This window comes from Micropterus salmoides, unplaced genomic scaffold (assembly GCF_014851395.1).
Source record: "Micropterus salmoides isolate LMB-PRFRI ecotype aquatic unplaced genomic scaffold, ASM1485139v1 Ms_hic_scaffold_3, whole genome shotgun sequence".
Taxonomy (NCBI): Eukaryota; Metazoa; Chordata; class Actinopteri; order Centrarchiformes; family Centrarchidae; genus Micropterus; species Micropterus salmoides.
In genome coordinates, this window is record NW_024042261.1 from 22,970,513 (window position 1) to 22,987,863 (window position 17,351).

At 41.5% G+C, this 17,351-nt stretch overlaps 1 protein-coding gene across 5 annotated transcripts in view; it reads right to left on the reverse strand.

Annotated features, from left to right (window-relative positions):
• Positions 1-483: 483 nt before the first annotated feature.
• Positions 484-17,351, reverse strand: part of arhgef12a (Rho guanine nucleotide exchange factor (GEF) 12a) — a 41,509-nt gene continuing 24,641 nt past the window's right edge. For 2 of the 5 annotated variants that reach the window (XM_038692961.1, XM_038692958.1), the window contains 37 exons: positions 16,726-16,824; positions 15,450-15,499; positions 15,158-15,215; positions 14,886-15,058; positions 14,498-14,575; positions 14,056-14,175; positions 13,463-13,570; positions 13,000-13,134; positions 12,677-12,778; positions 12,380-12,490; positions 12,157-12,255; positions 11,771-11,813; positions 11,426-11,531; positions 11,120-11,257; positions 10,978-11,010; positions 9,368-9,482; positions 9,173-9,278; positions 8,882-9,085; positions 8,660-8,792; positions 8,549-8,581; positions 8,269-8,420; positions 7,870-8,016; positions 7,444-7,529; positions 6,541-6,666; positions 6,137-6,251; positions 4,518-4,618; positions 4,211-4,288; positions 3,989-4,064; positions 3,716-3,883; positions 3,415-3,502; positions 3,243-3,320; positions 3,063-3,157; positions 2,722-2,940; positions 2,366-2,602; positions 2,019-2,248; positions 1,831-1,906; positions 484-1,718 (listed from right to left, as the gene is read on the reverse strand). In XM_038692961.1, coding sequence (XP_038548889.1) covers positions 1,708-1,718; positions 1,831-1,906; positions 2,019-2,248; positions 2,366-2,602; positions 2,722-2,940; positions 3,063-3,157; positions 3,243-3,320; positions 3,415-3,502; positions 3,716-3,883; positions 3,989-4,064; positions 4,211-4,288; positions 4,518-4,618; positions 6,137-6,251; positions 6,541-6,666; positions 7,444-7,529; positions 7,870-8,016; positions 8,269-8,420; positions 8,549-8,581; positions 8,660-8,792; positions 8,882-9,085; positions 9,173-9,278; positions 9,368-9,482; positions 10,978-11,010; positions 11,120-11,257; positions 11,426-11,531; positions 11,771-11,813; positions 12,157-12,255; positions 12,380-12,490; positions 12,677-12,778; positions 13,000-13,134; positions 13,463-13,570; positions 14,056-14,175; positions 14,498-14,575; positions 14,886-15,058; positions 15,158-15,215; positions 15,450-15,499; positions 16,726-16,824 — 4,127 coding nt within the window. In that variant the 3' untranslated portion in view covers positions 484-1,707. The remainder of the gene's footprint in view (positions 1,719-1,830; positions 1,907-2,018; positions 2,249-2,365; positions 2,603-2,721; positions 2,941-3,062; positions 3,158-3,242; positions 3,321-3,414; positions 3,503-3,715; positions 3,884-3,988; positions 4,065-4,210; positions 4,289-4,517; positions 4,619-6,136; positions 6,252-6,540; positions 6,667-7,443; positions 7,530-7,869; positions 8,017-8,268; positions 8,421-8,548; positions 8,582-8,659; positions 8,793-8,881; positions 9,086-9,172; positions 9,279-9,367; positions 9,483-10,977; positions 11,011-11,119; positions 11,258-11,425; positions 11,532-11,770; positions 11,814-12,156; positions 12,256-12,379; positions 12,491-12,676; positions 12,779-12,999; positions 13,135-13,462; positions 13,571-14,055; positions 14,176-14,497; positions 14,576-14,885; positions 15,059-15,157; positions 15,216-15,449; positions 15,500-16,725; positions 16,825-17,351) is intronic. The other 3 variants (XM_038692960.1, XM_038692962.1, XM_038692959.1) reach the window with 2 other exon arrangements.

Consider the following 17,351-nt stretch of genomic DNA (forward strand, 5'->3'; position numbering starts at 1 on the left):
CAGTGGACATAGTAGTTTTAAATGTACTAATATCGATGATTCTCTTTTAACAGGAACTATATAATCAATGAGGAGAAAAATGTGGTGGGTGACCTACAGTTGTGATCTGATGTCTTCTTGGTTATTTAAAGCTTAAAAATTGATAGCATAACTGAACGTTTTCTTTGTCACTGATAAAAAATAGTAATTTTAACAACAGGGTATGTAAAGATTCAAGGACAGGCTACGTTTTTTGACACTTGGCTGATCCATCATGGCTAATGCTCAGGTGTCCTTGATTTTTCTCATCAGGCTTTAATTGAAAAAATGGTCTTTAATCATTACTCCATTACTGAAACTGTCATTCAGTAAGTACTGTACAAGTAAAATGTTTCACTGACCATCAGTGTAGCAGCAGCAATGTGATCATTTTATATCCTTTAATGAGATGATGAAATATTTGCACAAAATGCATCTTAAAGAAATATAAAAAAACAGGCAAGGTTTTCCATTTTGAATGTGTCGTGGCACCATTTATTTATTAAAGTTATGCATAACCTTCCAACTTGATCATTGTACAGTATATGTTAAACTTCATGACATTATTAGAATATCAGGCAGTCAGATCAGCATCACCGACAGTAGCAGAAAGAAGCAGCATTTCTGTAAGGAGCTGATACAGAAAGAGCTTGTAGAAGTGGGGGAACGGGCCAAGATACCCAAAGGCAGATGAGGAAGCATGACATAAAGAGTGTGGGACGTGATAAATAAGCAGGAAAGGCACCAGGTTGTGAGGAAAAAGAGAAGGACGACACCCGTAAGTGTTCACAGGGAAAAGAAGGGGGAGAATCACACGCAAAGGAGAAGAGGAGCAGACGAGAGGCAAAATACCATTCACAGCAAGGAGGAATAGGAGGAAGGAGGCAGCACAGAAATGCAACAGGACCAGATCAGAGCCTTTGGACTCTTCATTCTAGTTAACACCACACCTAGAATTTTTCTTAAATTCTAGACTTTAAAACACAGTTCAAGAGTTTTTAAGGGGATCTATCCATCACCAGTGCAACTCTGGCCTCTATCAGTCTGAATATATTCCTGCCATTTCACCAGGGTACGCTAGGCTAGCGTGCTTGTTTGCTAGCGTGCACTCAACACTCAACACTAACCCTGTATGACTGAAGCAGGAAAAGCAGCCAAACAGCTAACACCATGGCCAAAAGCATGCAAGCAATGTGGGAAACACTTTTTAAGTTTTTAAGAAAGAAAATAAATACATCTTGGGATAAAAAAAAATCTTAATACATTATCTTAAAATTTTCCTTTTCTTCTTTTGTGTTTCATATATATATATTCTAAACACACATCTTTGTACATTTTGGTATAAGTTCTCTTTCTTGCAGGGAGTTCCGGGGGGAAAATGGGTGTTAGATGATAAAGAGGTGAGGTTATGGGGCAATCCCACTTCCCTGATTGCCTTGTGCTAACGGAGGGGCTGGGGCGTGACATCAGCAAAGATGACTCCTCCCTTCAAACGTTTCTGCTCAGACTTAGTCTCTCATTCTCTGTGGCAACCGTGGGCGACGGCGATGGAAAACAAATGGGGCTCAGCAGTGAGAGGACAAGCTTATAAGATGTCCAGAAAGTCCAGGACACAAGAAGTAGGAACCATACTCAGAGTCGGTACTTCGTCTTTGGGACCAGAGCCAAAAGCTGAGGCACGGACTTCCACTATCTCTTATCTGGGGAAAAGAAATTGAGGTGTAGGATCAGAGAAAAGGCCAGATACAGGAAGCGATTCATATATTAAGATGTAGTGATTCATATGTTGACACTGAGCATAAATTGACATACCTTTGTTTCCATCCGTGTCTTCTGCTGACCTCTCTGGCCTTTGGCATATTAGATTATTGTACTTGGCCTCAACCTCCTGCAAGAGAAACAGATAAGTCACTGTCAGATCAGGCAATAAAAAGACCACACCGTGTCAGTATTGTACTTTCTTCATAGGTTTGTGTTTTGGTGAGCTCAGTTACAGATACCTTCAGATAGTTGAGGTTGGCTTGAAGGTTTCTAAGGTGAGACAAGACCTGTCTGCTAAAAGAGGAGAGGCTGCCAGCTTGTGACGCTGTAGAAAACCTCAAGTTGATGCCGGAGTCGGCGGCGCAGCCTTGTGAGGTGCGCAGCTGCTTCCCTGTGCTTGATGCCAAGATGTCATCGTCAGTGCTGCTCTCCCCTGGACCACCGTAACCCTCCAGGACTAAATATCCTGCTGAGAGAATCAAAAAGGAGCCATTTGACTACTTAAAGAAACATCTATCTGGTTAAGTACAAATCTATTTAAACCTCCAGTGTAATGTATAATGACAAATCAATTGTCCAGGCTCACCATAATCTTCAGGAGAATCAAAGAAGCCCGTGTCCCCAGAGCCCAGGTCCTGAGTCGGGTCCTCTGTCTGGGAGCTGTTCTTCTGTGAGCCATTGTGCACCATCACCCGTGCGCGGTTGTCTACGGGGGTCCGCAGAGAGGTGGTCCTGAGGAGACGCGCCCCTGTGGAGCGTTTGTTTTGTTCGGCAGCCTCCTGGGACATCAGCTGGGTCACCAATACCTGCTTTAATGCTGCCACTGAGAGACAGGTGAGGGGTTAAGGGCTTTGAAAGATGTACCTACAATATCTGCGTACAGCCGATTCATTCCCTGCACATGCAGGACTTGGTTTTGACTTATTTGTGCTGTGTGCTTACATGTTTTCAGTGCTTCGTCTGCTCTGGAAGGGAACATGTTAAACGAGTCTCCTTCTTTGCCATCGTCTGCCACTTGGTAAGGAAGCTCTGGGTCCACAAAACATTCCTCCTCCTCATCCCCCTCTTCCTCCTCCTCCTCTGCCTTTACTCCCTCAAACGGATTGTTACCTGGTAGAGAACTCTGTATTACACTTCTAGAGGCTGGACAGCTCTCTTTGTCTGTAGGGGTGTAATTACAGACAGTTTATCTACACAGTTGAGTAGAATAAGAAAAAACTATACGGAAAAAAAGCTGTTTCCAGGAATAACTCAGAAAGAAAGAAATTAGTGGCGCCTGTTACCTGTGGACTGGGTGCTGCCGGTGGATGTGCGGTCGGAGTCTCTACTTAGCCTGGAAACACCTGCTGTAATGATCTCCACACCGTCTCTCTCCCCACTGGCGCACAAGCAACATCTTATGTTAGTATCTTATGTTAGTTAGTACCATCTGATCAAATTATGAAGATAGAATAGCCACATACTCAGTCTGAGGTAATGGTATGACGCTGTGAGGTTTGACTTTCATGGCCTCGGCTCTCTGGGTGATTAGACCCTGCCACCTTGTATAAGGGGGAAAAAAAACAAGTTATTAGCTGGTTTAACAACTGGAGGAATAAAAATGTTATTAATCAGTCAAAAGTGATTTGGACTTACGTTCTTTGATCTGACACTGTGGGCGCCATCAGCTCATAGATCTGGGCTCCGTTGTCTGACATGGATAGGACGAAGAAGGACTTGTTGTCTGGCAGAAGAGAGTGTGGACAGAAGGGTTAGGGTGATATTAATCACATGCATTAAACCTGATACCTTATTCTGGGTTGTATGTCTGGATGTTGTTATCATGAGGGGTTCTTTTGTTAGTTTGTTTTGATCAGATCCTCCTTCATCCAGTTATTGTCCTGCCATTTTTTTGTAAAATGCAGAAAAACAGACAAGAGACTGGGTGTTAACTGACCCGTGGCCACAGAGCGCACTAGAACAGTGTTGAGTTTGATGATGGGGCTGAAGATATGTTTGGTATCTGCGGTGCCTGCCAGGTTTTTACTGTGACACTTCAGGATCAGACGCTCATCCTGTTTCTGCAGCAGAACCAGGATGTCCTCCAGGAGGAGTGTGTACAACTCTGAAAAGGAGACAGATAGGAGATTTGTTTTACTTGTCAAACATGAGTGCTGGTCTGCTGGAGTTTTTAGAAGAATCAAACTCTTTGAATGTGCTCAATACAAACCAATAGTCTTGTCCTTGTTCACTTTCCATGACAGCGGCCCCTCATGCACCATCGTTCTCTTAGTTAGATCCAAGTTCTAATGGAGGGAAAATACATTTAAGCTTTAAGTTCATGATACTGGTCCAGTTTTACATAGTACTACATTTTTACCTAACAGCACATGTGGGTGTACAACAAGAGTGTGCTTAAACTGAAGCTAAAAGGGTGGCGCAGATAATTCACCTTTAGCTCCAGGATCATGGGGTTGTCTGTCTGCTTTAGAGAAGAGAGGTCCAATCTTCTCTGATAGTCCTCCAACCTCTAGAGGAAGGATGGAGAGAAATAGAGACAGAGGGAAAGGGATAAGTAAGCGCTCTTTAAAAGGAAGCTACTGCCTGGGGAGCAAACGAGGTAGTGGAAAAATAAATTGTGGTAGAGCAGTAAAAAAAAAAAGAAAGAAAGAAAGGGCTTAGGATGAGACTGAAAGGGAGGAAGAGAAAAGTCTAGGGGATGGCATAAAATGGAAAGGAGATTTAAAAAAACATCACACCTGCTTGTCCTCAGATTCCTTCACAGCCTGGTTGACGTGATTGAGGATCTTTCTACAGCAGTCCGCTGCCTGCTTGACTTTGTCCTTCTCCACTGTGTTGTCTGAAACATATTATAACATCAAATAAGAAGAAAGGCCTCCTTAGTTCTGCAGGAGGGCTGTCCGGCAAATTGATATTTCCTCTGTCCATTAACGCGCCATTATTCTTTAAAATTATGATAAAGCAGGAAGGGCATTATTATCCCATAATAGCTGGTTATACGTTATCGTTAGTGCGTTCTCTCTGTGTGAGACCAAAACCCCAGCCAAGACTAAAATGATGGACCAAATAATGGGCGAGACATTTCCCAAAATGTGCACTACCGCTCCAGGACCATTAAAATGATAATCTCTCTCTCTGTAATTCACTAATGGTTGGCATGTTGCCACACAGAACCTTGCTAAAGACTTCATTTGGTTCGCTTTTATCGACTTTCTTCTATCCCAGGAGTTGATTTTTCATTTATCTATTGCATTACATTACATTCAGATTATAAAATACAAACTATGTATTATTCCTCTATTACATGTTTCTATGGATAGTCAAAACATTAGTAAATTAATTTCCATACTGAATTAATTACCTCATAGGATCTAAGTGATTTGAGGATCACTGGAGAGAAAAGCTGCATACAATAATTGAGCTCTAATCATGGAGGTCACATGCAAAGGTGGAGGGCAGGGCAGCCAGACTCTGAGCAAGAATTCGATACTTGTTAAGCTGACAACGACAACCATCAGACCAAATATGTTGTACTGGTGCAGCAAGCTATCCAGCTATCCAGCCAGTGTGGTTAAAACTGGACTGTAGACAGAAAAAAGAAAAAACACTATTCAGGTCAGGAGAGTCTAAAACTGTATGCAATAGTGAAGAGAATTCAGGATAATATGATAACTGTCATTTTTAAAAGTAGATCATCATTTCTCTTGCTTTGACAGAGTCAGTGATTGACTAAGTATTCGTGACTGAGTGGAACAGACTTGTCTAAATAAGACTGCAGCAGAGGGGTCCGTTTTTGTTTCTGCATGAACTGTAAGCGGTTTGTATGAATGCACAAAGCTGTTCTGTGGCTCTTCCTGCAGGCATGTTGACATCTTGACAGCTTTATGTGTGTCCAACGCCAGAACAAGTGGCCGGCGGGTGCTTCACTGTATGCTTTAATCACATCAAGTGTCATGCCAACTATGTTCTAATATAGAGCTGCAGCTATTAGTCCAACTCCAGAAAATGTGTGTGCTACAATTTAGATAATGGACGCTTATAAGCTTTTCAGATGTGAAGATTTGCTGGTTTCCCCACTTTGGACTTGGAAACTTATGATGGGAATCTTCTGACATTTTATATAATCAACAAATAATCAATTAACCATGAAAATAATCATCAGCTACAGCTATTCTATTATCATTCAATACAACTACTATCTACATGCTTATTTAAACATTTTGTTTTGGATCATTATTACATTCAAGACTATGCAACCAGTCAGCATTTGTGCACTAAAAGAACCTGATTACATCATGGACAAATCACTGCCAACTGTTGTGAAGAAACTCTAATTGGTAAGGCAACGCTACAGCACCTGTGTACTTGGCGATATTCTCTAGTAGCAGGGGGTACTTGGTGAGCCGCTGCATCTCTACGGGTATGATGTCCTTAAGCTGCAGACGGCGACACAGTCTATTACTCTCTGCCTCCTGCAAAGCAATAAAAAAAAAAATAAAAAAAAGATACAGTTTGGGTGAACTTAAGCGGTCACCAAACAGCCGAAATACATGTTGAAACAAGTATAAACAGTGACTGAGCAGCACTAAATGCAGCTTAGGTTCTTACTCAGAGAGGTCACATTTCAGCTGAATTCCCTGAATCAAACAGATTTAACTCCCCTGTTTGACACGTTTTGAGCTTCATCTAGTAATTTTCACTAAAATATTATTCATGTTGAGAGTAACAATTTTCTGCAACATGTGAGCATAATGTCAGTACCTGGATGAACGAAGTAAACCGCGAGTCCTTCTTCTGCTTGGTCTTGATGATCTCCAGAGCAAAAGGCTGGTTACTGCAGAACGTCCCCACCGCCTGCTTAATCTTCTCCTCCTCTCCACTGCTGAACTGTAACCGCGACACGACACCAAGACAGGACAGAGACGGCAATCAGCCACAGTTGAACTGGGTCAGGGGCAGTTGCCATGGAAATGCCTAGTATTTAACCACTACAATGAGCAGCAACTCTCAGAAGGGGGCCAGGCTTAAGTACTTGTAGCAGGGACTGCTTTAAGTTTGAATGTAGACTAGATCATTGCTTGGACCCTTAGGGGACCGTTTACCCTACTTATCCCCCATTGATACATTTAAGACAAGGCTGCCAGCTGATATGTGGCTACCTCACATTTAATCTATCACAAATGATATTGAGATGTGAAGACGTCAGCAAAATCTAGGGCACTGTCTGACATAACCCTTTCCTGAGAAACAGGCTTCCATTTCACTTCCACTCTGATTACATTTCTTGCTACTGAGGAGGTCAGAGCTGTTCTTTTGTCCAAAAGAATTATCCAAGGCTTTATCTTTCAGGATTTTGGTGTTTATGGTGATATAAGGAACGTTAAGTGTTAAATAAATGCTGATAACACCTTCTCTATTATATATATATAAGCTGTAACCATTTATATGTACATACGAAAAGTCAAAATAAACAGAACTGTGGGCTGAGGAAAGCAATCGCATGCCAACGTCAACATTTTTTACTTGCTATTAAGCTATTTCGGGCAACAGTGGTGCACAATACCCTTTTTTCCCTCCCTACCACATCAGTCATCTTGAAATGTATTCAATACCAGAAAATGTTTGAAAGAGGAAATACAATTTCAGCCTGAGAATTGTACTCACCCAGGAGAGCAAGTCGTCTCCTATCTGATCAATTACCGAAGACTCATTTCTCTTCCGAACGGCCACCATTTGCTCCAGTATTGAAACTGAAATTCAAAGCACCAATGGACAGTGAGTGTGTGTGTGTGTGTGTGTGTGTGTGTGTTCGTGTGTTCGTAAGATAACAAAGATGAAGAATACAACATGACAATATGAGGGTGCTGAGTTTGCACAGTTTAAGTTCTATATTTTAATCCTTCTGTTGTAGTTTAGTTTCACTTTAAACTCAACCTAATTCTCACTGCCTTATTTCTGAGGGTTTTTTCCCCTGCACTGTGTCTAGTGGCTTGAAGAGCAGTCATGCATAGATAACAATAGTTGTTTGGATTTCAGGATGTGAGTGTTTGTGTGTCTTGATAGTGTGTGTGTGTGTGTGTGTGTGTGTACCATGCAGCTGTACAATCTCCTCCAAGTTGGTGAAGATGTTCTTGATGTCAGCAGTAGGCAGGATGGCCTCTTTGGAGAGCTTCTGGTAGAAAACGTGGTCCAACACTTTCAGCATCCGCACATGTGCGCGCTCTGTGTAAAACAGCTCTGCAGACACAATGCAAGATGTTAATTCAAGATGGCAGATCATTTGTGCGGCTCAACATGATGTACATTTGACAGCAACTTGGGTTGGATCCCAAAAAAATGCTCTGCTGCTGCATATTCTCTCTCTTCTCCCTTCTACTCATTATATTCTGCAACTCAATTGCATATTTAAGCACCTCTTCTATTCTTTGAAAACAGATCTGACTTGAATGAATTGTTATTATTATGTGAAGTGGTAAGCTTTGTCCTCACCATTAATGACTTCCTGTCTCTTGATTTCCTGAGGCCTGAGACCCGCTAGGACCTCTCGCCCCACCAGCTGTTGCCAGTTTGGGGGGTCATGCTCAGAGTCTGTTCCCTGGTCGTCCTCACTCTGGACATCAGCCGCACCCAGTCCCTCAAGCCTAGGGAAAGACACAAAGTTAGCTTTTTACCTGGCTATTAAAAAAATCACCATTGCGTATCACCCGTACTTATTTTTCTTTTAGATGGATTTAAAGTTAGAAAAGTCACTATGATCTGGTATCATCACCTTCTTATGGCCTTTGGTGTTCCCTCATGGGCTCTAAAGAAATATCAATGTTAAAAATAAAAACACAGTAAGGAATCAAAAGTGGTACTGCAAATGTGACTGTAAATGCACCTGTCGCTTTCTCTGTCATCCTCTTGGAGTTGGTCCAGGCTGTCAAAGTGCGAAGAAGGATACAGCAGCCCGTCCAAAGGGTCGGACTGAAGGCCGTCACTTAACCTGGAGGGGCCCGAAGTCGGAGTTCCACCTGAGAGACAACTAACAAGTTAGAAACCATCGCTTCCGCCGTCTTTTTCTACTACTGATGTGTTCAATTCAAGTCGTTCAGAAGTTTACCCATATCAGTGTCTCGGCTGGTGTCTGAGTTAAAGGTGCCGCTGTTTGGGGATGAGGTGCTGACAGACGTGGAGTGTATGAGTTCAGAGCCCTCGCTGGACTGGCTGCCTCTTAGGCGGCCAGCTTCCATGTGATCACTTGACCCCAGTGTGGGCTGAGACAACTGTTTCTGAGGCCGGGGGCGACCATCCAAGGCCTTACCCACTGAATACAGAGAAAGGTTGCGTCAAAATTAGACAAAGCTGTATAAGTAGTGTCGTAATTTTGTCTCCTTCAAAAGTCCTAACTCACCTGATGCTGCTTCAATGCGGCTGGGCCGACGCTGAGGTCCAAGGATACTGGGAAATCTGGGTTTCTTCACCTTCTCTTCCCCTTCCTTTTCTGTCTTGATGCTTTTCTGTATTTTATTAAAAACAAGGTAAGTGTCAGGTAGATGATAACGGGAGAGGGGAGAAGGGCCAAGGCGCAAAGAGTAATGTTAAGTACCTTGATCTTGGGAAGAAAGTTGATCCTGACCCGTTTGGACTCCAGGCTGCGAGGTTCCTTGACCCTCACACCAAGGTGCTTCATGTATGTATAAATGACATACTGCATTGTAGTGCTAAATGAAAACAAGTGTGACAACGCTTGAGAATGGTTTCTGAATTCCAACCAACAACAAAACAGTGCTAAAATTTGAAGAGAACAAGTGTCCATATTGTGACTTGTACCATATGTCACACCAGTCCTCCTGGTACAATTTCTACACAAACCATCTGGGGTGTGCTGCTACCATATGGCATTTCAAACAAGACAGTTTAATCAGTCACACGTTTGAATTATTTAATATAAACATACTGCATAAATTACATGTTATCTTTAAGAGACTGCCCGGGTGCTTCATTTTTACAGTAGAATGGCGCTTGGATGACACCAATATGTTATGTCTGCTTAATGGAAACATCAAAGACTATACTTCAAAGATGAAAAATTACTACCTCTGACAGATTGGATTGGCTATCGACGATTGAAAGGATGATCAGCAATTGTTTCTTCATGCGCAGATATTAAGGCGATTTTAACTAACTCACTATCAGAACTAAGATGACATAAAAAGTCTCTAGAATCTGCACCACACTGCAGTGTTTCCCATTCACTGATTTATTTGTGGCAACACGACACACCTCAATTATCAACGCTGACCGCCACAAAAACTAATAAATAGGAGTAAAATTCATTGTGATAATAATTCATTGTGGAGCTGCCCGCAGCGCATAGATTCACTCATCACCTCCGCTTGCTCTCTCTCTCCCTCTCTCTCTCACAAATGGAAACAGAGCTGTGTTTTTACAGAAAAACTAAAGCATTCAAGTAAACTCTATGAATTTAGTAAACTCTATCAATTTAGTAAGCAAGCTAGTAAGGAGCCTAGCTAATAAGTAACATTAAAGCTATGTAAACATTAGAATACAGCTGGGTTGTCGAGGTTAGCACGCTGTAGCCTACACAGCTGCTGTTCAGTATCGATTGTAGCGTCCACCCGTGCGCGGTGCCAGAGTTACATGGTAATTCTGTGGGAAACACTGTACTGTGGATTTACAGATGTTTCTGGCATGCAGTCTATGGTTTCTGGTGGTTTCTCGTAAAGCTAATAAGCCCTTTGATTCCATGCTGGCTTTTCACTGGGATCCTGCATTAGACGATATGAAAATAGAGAAGAACACCCAAACCTAATTTAAATGAGTCAAACGTCACAAAAAATAAGCTGTGACAATTCATTTAGATTATTTTGAGACGCATTACAGACAGTAAATGCAATTATGGCTGGAGAGGCTATGAGAGTCCATCCATCGTCAACCGCTTATCCTGCATATAGGGTTGCGGGGGGGCTAGAACCAATCCCAGCTGATATCGGGCGAAAGGCGGGGTACACCCTGGACAGGTCGCCAGTCCATCGCAGGGCCACACATAGACAAACAACCAGTCCGTCTATAAGCACCCGGAGAGAACCCACGCAGACACAGGGAGAACACGCAAACTCCACACAGGAAGGCCGGGGCAAAAATTATTATTTATATCAATCAACCAACCAAATGCTCTGCAAAAGGTTTTCTTACCATTTCTCTTCCTCTGTGGTCTGAGTAGTTAACCTATAAACAATACAAAGAAGAAATTCTGTCTGAGTGGCTAATTTTTGCATTTGTAAGTATGTGTGCATCCAACCAGCGTATGTCCGTATACATGGCTTATTCTACTTACAAGATATCCTCTATTTTGGTGACAATGTTTTCAGCATACGAGCGCTCTCGCTCCAGAGTGACACGGTCTCTGACTCTCTCTTGGTCCAGTCTGGCCAACTCTACTTCAGCCACTGTTAGGCCCATGCTGCGCTTCTGCCTACATGTACCAACACATTAAGTCATATACAGTGGTTAGGTTGATAATGCCCCAGCCAAAAATGGCTAAACAGAAGGGCGTGCACTTAACCTGATACTATGTTTTTGTTTTGTTTTTGTTATTTGCTTTATGTGAGAACTGACCAAATTGTTAAGTTGGCTCAGTTACCTGAAATCCTCAAGGTTCTTCTGGATGTCGGGGAGCAGAGAGTCTTGCAGTGTTTGAACATGTTGTCTGTTTATTTCCTCTGGGATTAGTTCTGTCCGCCGCCGGTCTGCAAACACATGCACACACTCACGTATACTGTAAGCCAAGTCACTCAAGGGATTATGGCAAATGCAGGCTAAATATGCACTGGTCAGATGATACTTTCCAAATCATTGGAGCATTTGATTTCTTAACACCTTAGTCGGTAGTGTGCATGGCTGAGCAAAGTGATCAACTTGCAGGGACTGTATAATGACACTGGGCAGACAACCGAATGAAGCAAAAAGGACAGCATGAAATACTTACCGAGATCAGCAGAGATGGAATCAGGAACAGCAACCTTTAAATTCTGTTAAAAAAACAAACAAAACTGTTTCATACTTACAAACTGGCACAACAAAGAAATGAGGGACTATACTAAAGTCCAGTAAACACTTTTTTCAAATGATATTAAATGTCAATGTATAGATCATAAACTACCTATGAATGATGTAATTGCCAATCTGTATATTGTATCACCTTATTCTAACCAATAAATATGACTTGGGAAATTTGGTGTTAACTGTGCAGGAATGAGATGTTGTGTAAAAAGAAGTCTCATCATTGGTGTTTCAGATTGGAGATTGTACAGGATTATGTCTGACCTGTAGTGTTTCCCATATTTTACTGTGGCGAACAAAAAATGTACTTACTGCTCCCCGGTCAATGAAAAAGTTGTGGAGGTCCATGAACACCCGTCTGGTCTCTTTGGAGTTTGTATGCTTGTAGAGGTCAGCATAGAGGTAGCACAGCTGAGGAAATAAGATTAGGATTAATTAAAAAAACCCATTGAGATGTTGTGTCTGCCAGGCTGCATAATTTAAGTAAATTAATACATGTAAGATTTACACAAGATGTGAAGGAAGAGGGTCTTACCACAGGAGCAGGGTCGAACTGAGAGATGACATGGTGAAGGAAGGCTGCGAGGTGGGCTGGGCGAGACTTGAGCTGCTCAATACTGTTAAAACTGTTAGACTGGCCATTTGTCTGAAAGCAAAAATCACACTTTGCAGTCTTGTCAACTGTATGGACATGTGACATGAGTTTAATAATATTATTGAAACCTTGCTTACAATGAAAAGCTTATAATTACAGCACAGTCACACCTTTTAAAAATATATTGAATATACCAGCTGTGTTGAGTGAGACTAAGATTGCCCTGTGGTAAAATACCTGCTCCTGGTCTGAATCAAAATAATCGTCCTCAGCTCCAATGATTTGCGAGACGAGGCGGGAGGAGGATGGACTGCTGACACTGGTAGGGGACAGAGTGTCCTGGGGGAAAAAAAGCGGTACATTGTGGAATTCTCATTTATAACCCAACTGATCTGGAGTATACCTTCACAGACAGGATTATTCATCAATACATAAAAAAACATGCAATATTTATTAATGAAACACACTTCAAAAATGCATGTCCTTCCCAAGTTAACACCGGGAAAGGAATAAGTACATTTTTTAAGCAGAATTATCACATGTCAAAAGAGTATAGCTACCAGGTCAGTGGCATCCTCTGCCTCTGGAGAGTGGCAGGAGTTTAGGCTGTTCCTGGGTGTGCTCTTTGGGCTTGGGTAGGATGACTCTCTTGGCCACAGGCTGTCAGGAGATCCAGGCCCAAATACACGAGATATCTGTTGGTGGCATGGAACAAAACATTACGTTCTGAATCAATCTTAATTTAAAAAAAGAAATCCCCAAAAACCTCAATACCTGTTCCCAAATAATGTATGTTTTTAGTTCTCAAACGTGACCATACAGTAATTTGAATGCAGAATCAATATATATACTTTTCATGTCTGCACTGGTATTGTCTAGATCTAAAGAAGCCAAAGCTGAGCATGATGCCATGAATCTATTGTCCTAAAGCTTCCCTAGTCTTGGAATCCAGGAAGAATCATATGAAGTTCAGAGGGAAATATTTATTATGTTGGTTAGCAGTGCTGATAGGTGATGACTTACAGGAGTGCTGCTCCAGGACAGGTCTGTACTGTTGTCTCCCTTTGAGGTGGGAGTGTGCTCTGTTTCAAACATGCCACCATCATCTGCATCACCACCTGGAACAGCCTCCTACGAATTCATGTAAACACAAGATTAGTTACTAATTATGAACAACCTTATCACATAACAACAAGAAAGTCCATAACTAAACAACATAAGCAAAAAAAGGCTAACGCTAACAGGCTACATTGGTTTTATTTTAATAAATGTATTGAATTCATGACTCTTTTAAAAGTGTGTTCTCATAAAATATAACTTTTAAAATTGAGAGAGCAGACCAATATGTTGACACACATAACACAGTGTTCCGCCAGTGAGGTATATAAAATAAGCTGTCACACAGACACAAAAGAGTGGCTTCCCGCAGACAAAGCCTAATCCTCTGATAAGATTAGGATTATTGTTTGTCTGAAGCAATCCCTAAACGCACGACACAAAATTATACAAAGGCTGCTTGGATGTGGCTGGTAGATCAGTGTCCCTAGATACCCTATTCTGTATGCAAGTAAACGGGGGTAGTTAGTTAGATCGTTAAAGGGGGTTATTTGCTTTACCTGTGTTGCCCCAGTGGCCCTAAAGAGCTGACCCTGCAGCTGAGGAATGTGTTTCGTAGCTTCCTGGATGTCTTTCAGTAGTTTGGGGGAGGGGTTCCTGCTGTACTCCTCCTTCATAGCCTATACAGCAAGAGGGGGTGAAATCACAACAAGCAATCAGGACCAGTAGTATCCTATTGTTTGTATACAATCACGTAAGTAAAATATGTCATACGTGGACTGGAATGAAGCACATAGTGTTTAGGAAAAGATCAGAAAAGATCAGTGCATAAAAAACAGCAGCCTCATCAAGTGTACACACTACCTGCCACTACCAAAAAGTGATCTATTTAAAGATGGATGAGAGCTGATCCTCAACACAGATAATAACTTCGCTATTGCCAACATCTACCACCGAAAAAAAAGAGAGAAGACAGTAAGTGGAAGTGATTGTTCTGCTAACCTGCAGATCCTGCTGCTCTCTTGAGAGCATCTTTTGCAAGAGGTCAACCTTCTGGTTGCACATGCTGCTATTGTCATCCTGTGGGGAAAAAACAAAAACGGAAGTTAAAAAGCATCTGGAACTGTGCTTTAGACTACAGGTATGATGCATTTAAACAAATATTAGGTGTATGTAATTCAGTTTCATTTATTTAAGCAAATTTAAGCACACATTTGTAAGAAAGACATAGAAAAGCCACCACAAAAATGTGCATATTTAGAAGAGAAAGATCTAAATAACCCAGGTGAAAATGTTCATTATGATGAGGAAGGAGGATGAAAAAAGACAACAAGTTTGTGAAGGTAAAAAATAGAAAGAGGACATCAGAAGTAGTTGATGTCTATAGTACCCATGGTGATTGAGTGTTGGAGAGGCAGTGCTGAGGACTGTAGGGGCGTTCTATTGCTGGGGAGTTTGGGGAGGAAATGCTAACGCCCAACATTTCAGACTCTGCTTCAGACAAAGGGATCTGGGCGAGCCCTGGGGGACGCCCCAACACTGTGAGGGCCACATAGGACCCCGCTAGAATGGGGGAAAAAATCAATGCAAAATGTCAGTTTTAATTTAAGGTTCATCTTTAAAAAATGTGGCTTTTCCTTGAACACAGACAGAGGAACTTACATTTGATAAGCTTCACCACCTCAATGTGATTAGAATGTGTAACAAGGGTCCCGTTAACCTGGAAGACAGCAATGGTGCTATGATGAGAATTTAAAAAAACAGATGCAAAGTCCAACACCTCCCATTCTAGGCCCGGTTTTACAATTTGACATCTCATTCCCCAGACACAACATGAAGAGAGCTGAAATACTGACTGACCAGCAGGTGGCAGCCTACAGCCTCTGTATTGGCCTTGGACAAGAAAACAGCGTTCTTAGCAGTTTAAAGTTAGGGAGGCAGATGAACACAATACCTTGATGATCCTGTCTCCTGTCTGAACACCTGCCCGCATAGCAGCCCCATCTGGCAAACACAGAGGAAAAAAAGGGCATTAAAACAACAGAAGACTTGGGAAAAGAAACTGAACAAATGGAAGAATGAAATGGAAAGGGGGAATGCACAAAGGACCTATGGGTTCATGGTGTAATTGTTGATATTTCTGCACAATGAATACACCATACGGCGTTGACAGACCCGGTGTTGCAAAGTGACTATTTGAGTGCTATTTTGAAAGACCATAACAGTGGTTATATTACGAGATGGACCTGTTTCGCAGCTCCACCCCAAACAAAGGGATTTAGGCATGAGACAGGTAATTATGAGATCCACGTCTGACTCTATAGTCAGCAGCATACAGCTTAAGTAAACCAAATACAGTTTTACTAATACACTACTTATGATGTGCATTTTCAGTCTCCAGCTTTGTAATAGTATGGATATTTTAAGTACTATAACTGAACTTAACACTTGTCTGATCAGTTAGTCTAAAAGTAGAAGGACAGGCGTGACTAAATAATTTTGTCAATATGTAATAAGATATTTGGATTCATTTATTTCAGATTAACATAACATCCGAGTTTTACCACAAGCACTTTAGTTAGACTTCATCTTACAAGTATGAATGGGAAAAGCAGCAGCATGATACTACAGATACATTTTGCTTGCCTCTCAGTTCACAATAAAATGAAAAATAAGTCATATAAATTATTCAGATGAAATTAAGTAGATTGCATTTCCTGTTGAGTTAGTAACAAAAGCACAAATGGGGAGCCATACAGGGATAGTTAAACACTGACAAGCTCTGATGACAGTGCAACAAAAGTCCTCCAATTAGTTCCTTCCTTTTCTGTCTTTCTTCACTACTGTACAGACCATGTAATGTTTTCTGTGAGGTGATAACAGCTCACACTTCATGCAGACAGTGAAAGATTGCCTGGGTACACATAAGTATCCTAAGTCAAAGTCCCTTCTTTAAAAGACAACATGATAAAGCAGAAGCTGCAGCTACTGTGAAACTACTGAGGGTGAAATATACAGTCAGTGGATTCACTGCTCTAAGTAAATGCCAGAGTGGTGGTTGTCGAGTCCCAATTACCCCTCATATGTGTGAGTTCAGAGCAAACTACCGTGACAGTCTGATGTCAGTGAATGGAAAAGGAGCCCTATCTCTAACTCTATTAGAATTGCTTAGACCTTAGAAGTAGCCATTGTAAAAACATCTTCCTTTCAAGTTTGAGACTCGTCCTTACCTTCTTTGACAAGCTGCACAAACACTGGGTTGTCACCACTGACAGTGAGCCCAAAGCCATTTTCATCTTTCTGGATTATTACACATCGCTGGACCAGACCTGCAAGTGAAACAGACAGGATAAAAATACATAACAGTTTCTTTAAAAGGACTAGGAAGTCACTAAAGGAAATGTACTTCACTCACTTGAACTTGAAACCTTCTGAAAAGTAAAACTTATGCAACTTAAACTTTAGCATTTAGTACAAGGGTGAGGCCCTTGTACTAAAAGCTAAACAAGTATTTTGCACATTATAAACATTCCTTTTTACACTTAATTGTTTTCCTGATACTGAATTTGTTGGGCAAAAACATTCGCCAAAGGATAAGGGAACACACTCCAGATTTAAGGGACAAGTTCATATTTTGTCCACATTCAAAATAATGATTGATCTCTGTATTTGTTCCCTCTGTCCATACTGACTATGAAGAGACTTTGCCTCCCCATCACAAACACTGAAAATGAAACAAAAGAAGGGCCCTCTTTGCTGTCAGTATGGACAAGAGAAAAATTACAGCTAGTAATAATGCTCTCAATGTACAGTACATATGGACATGTGAGTTTGGTTTTAAGACACACAGAAACTA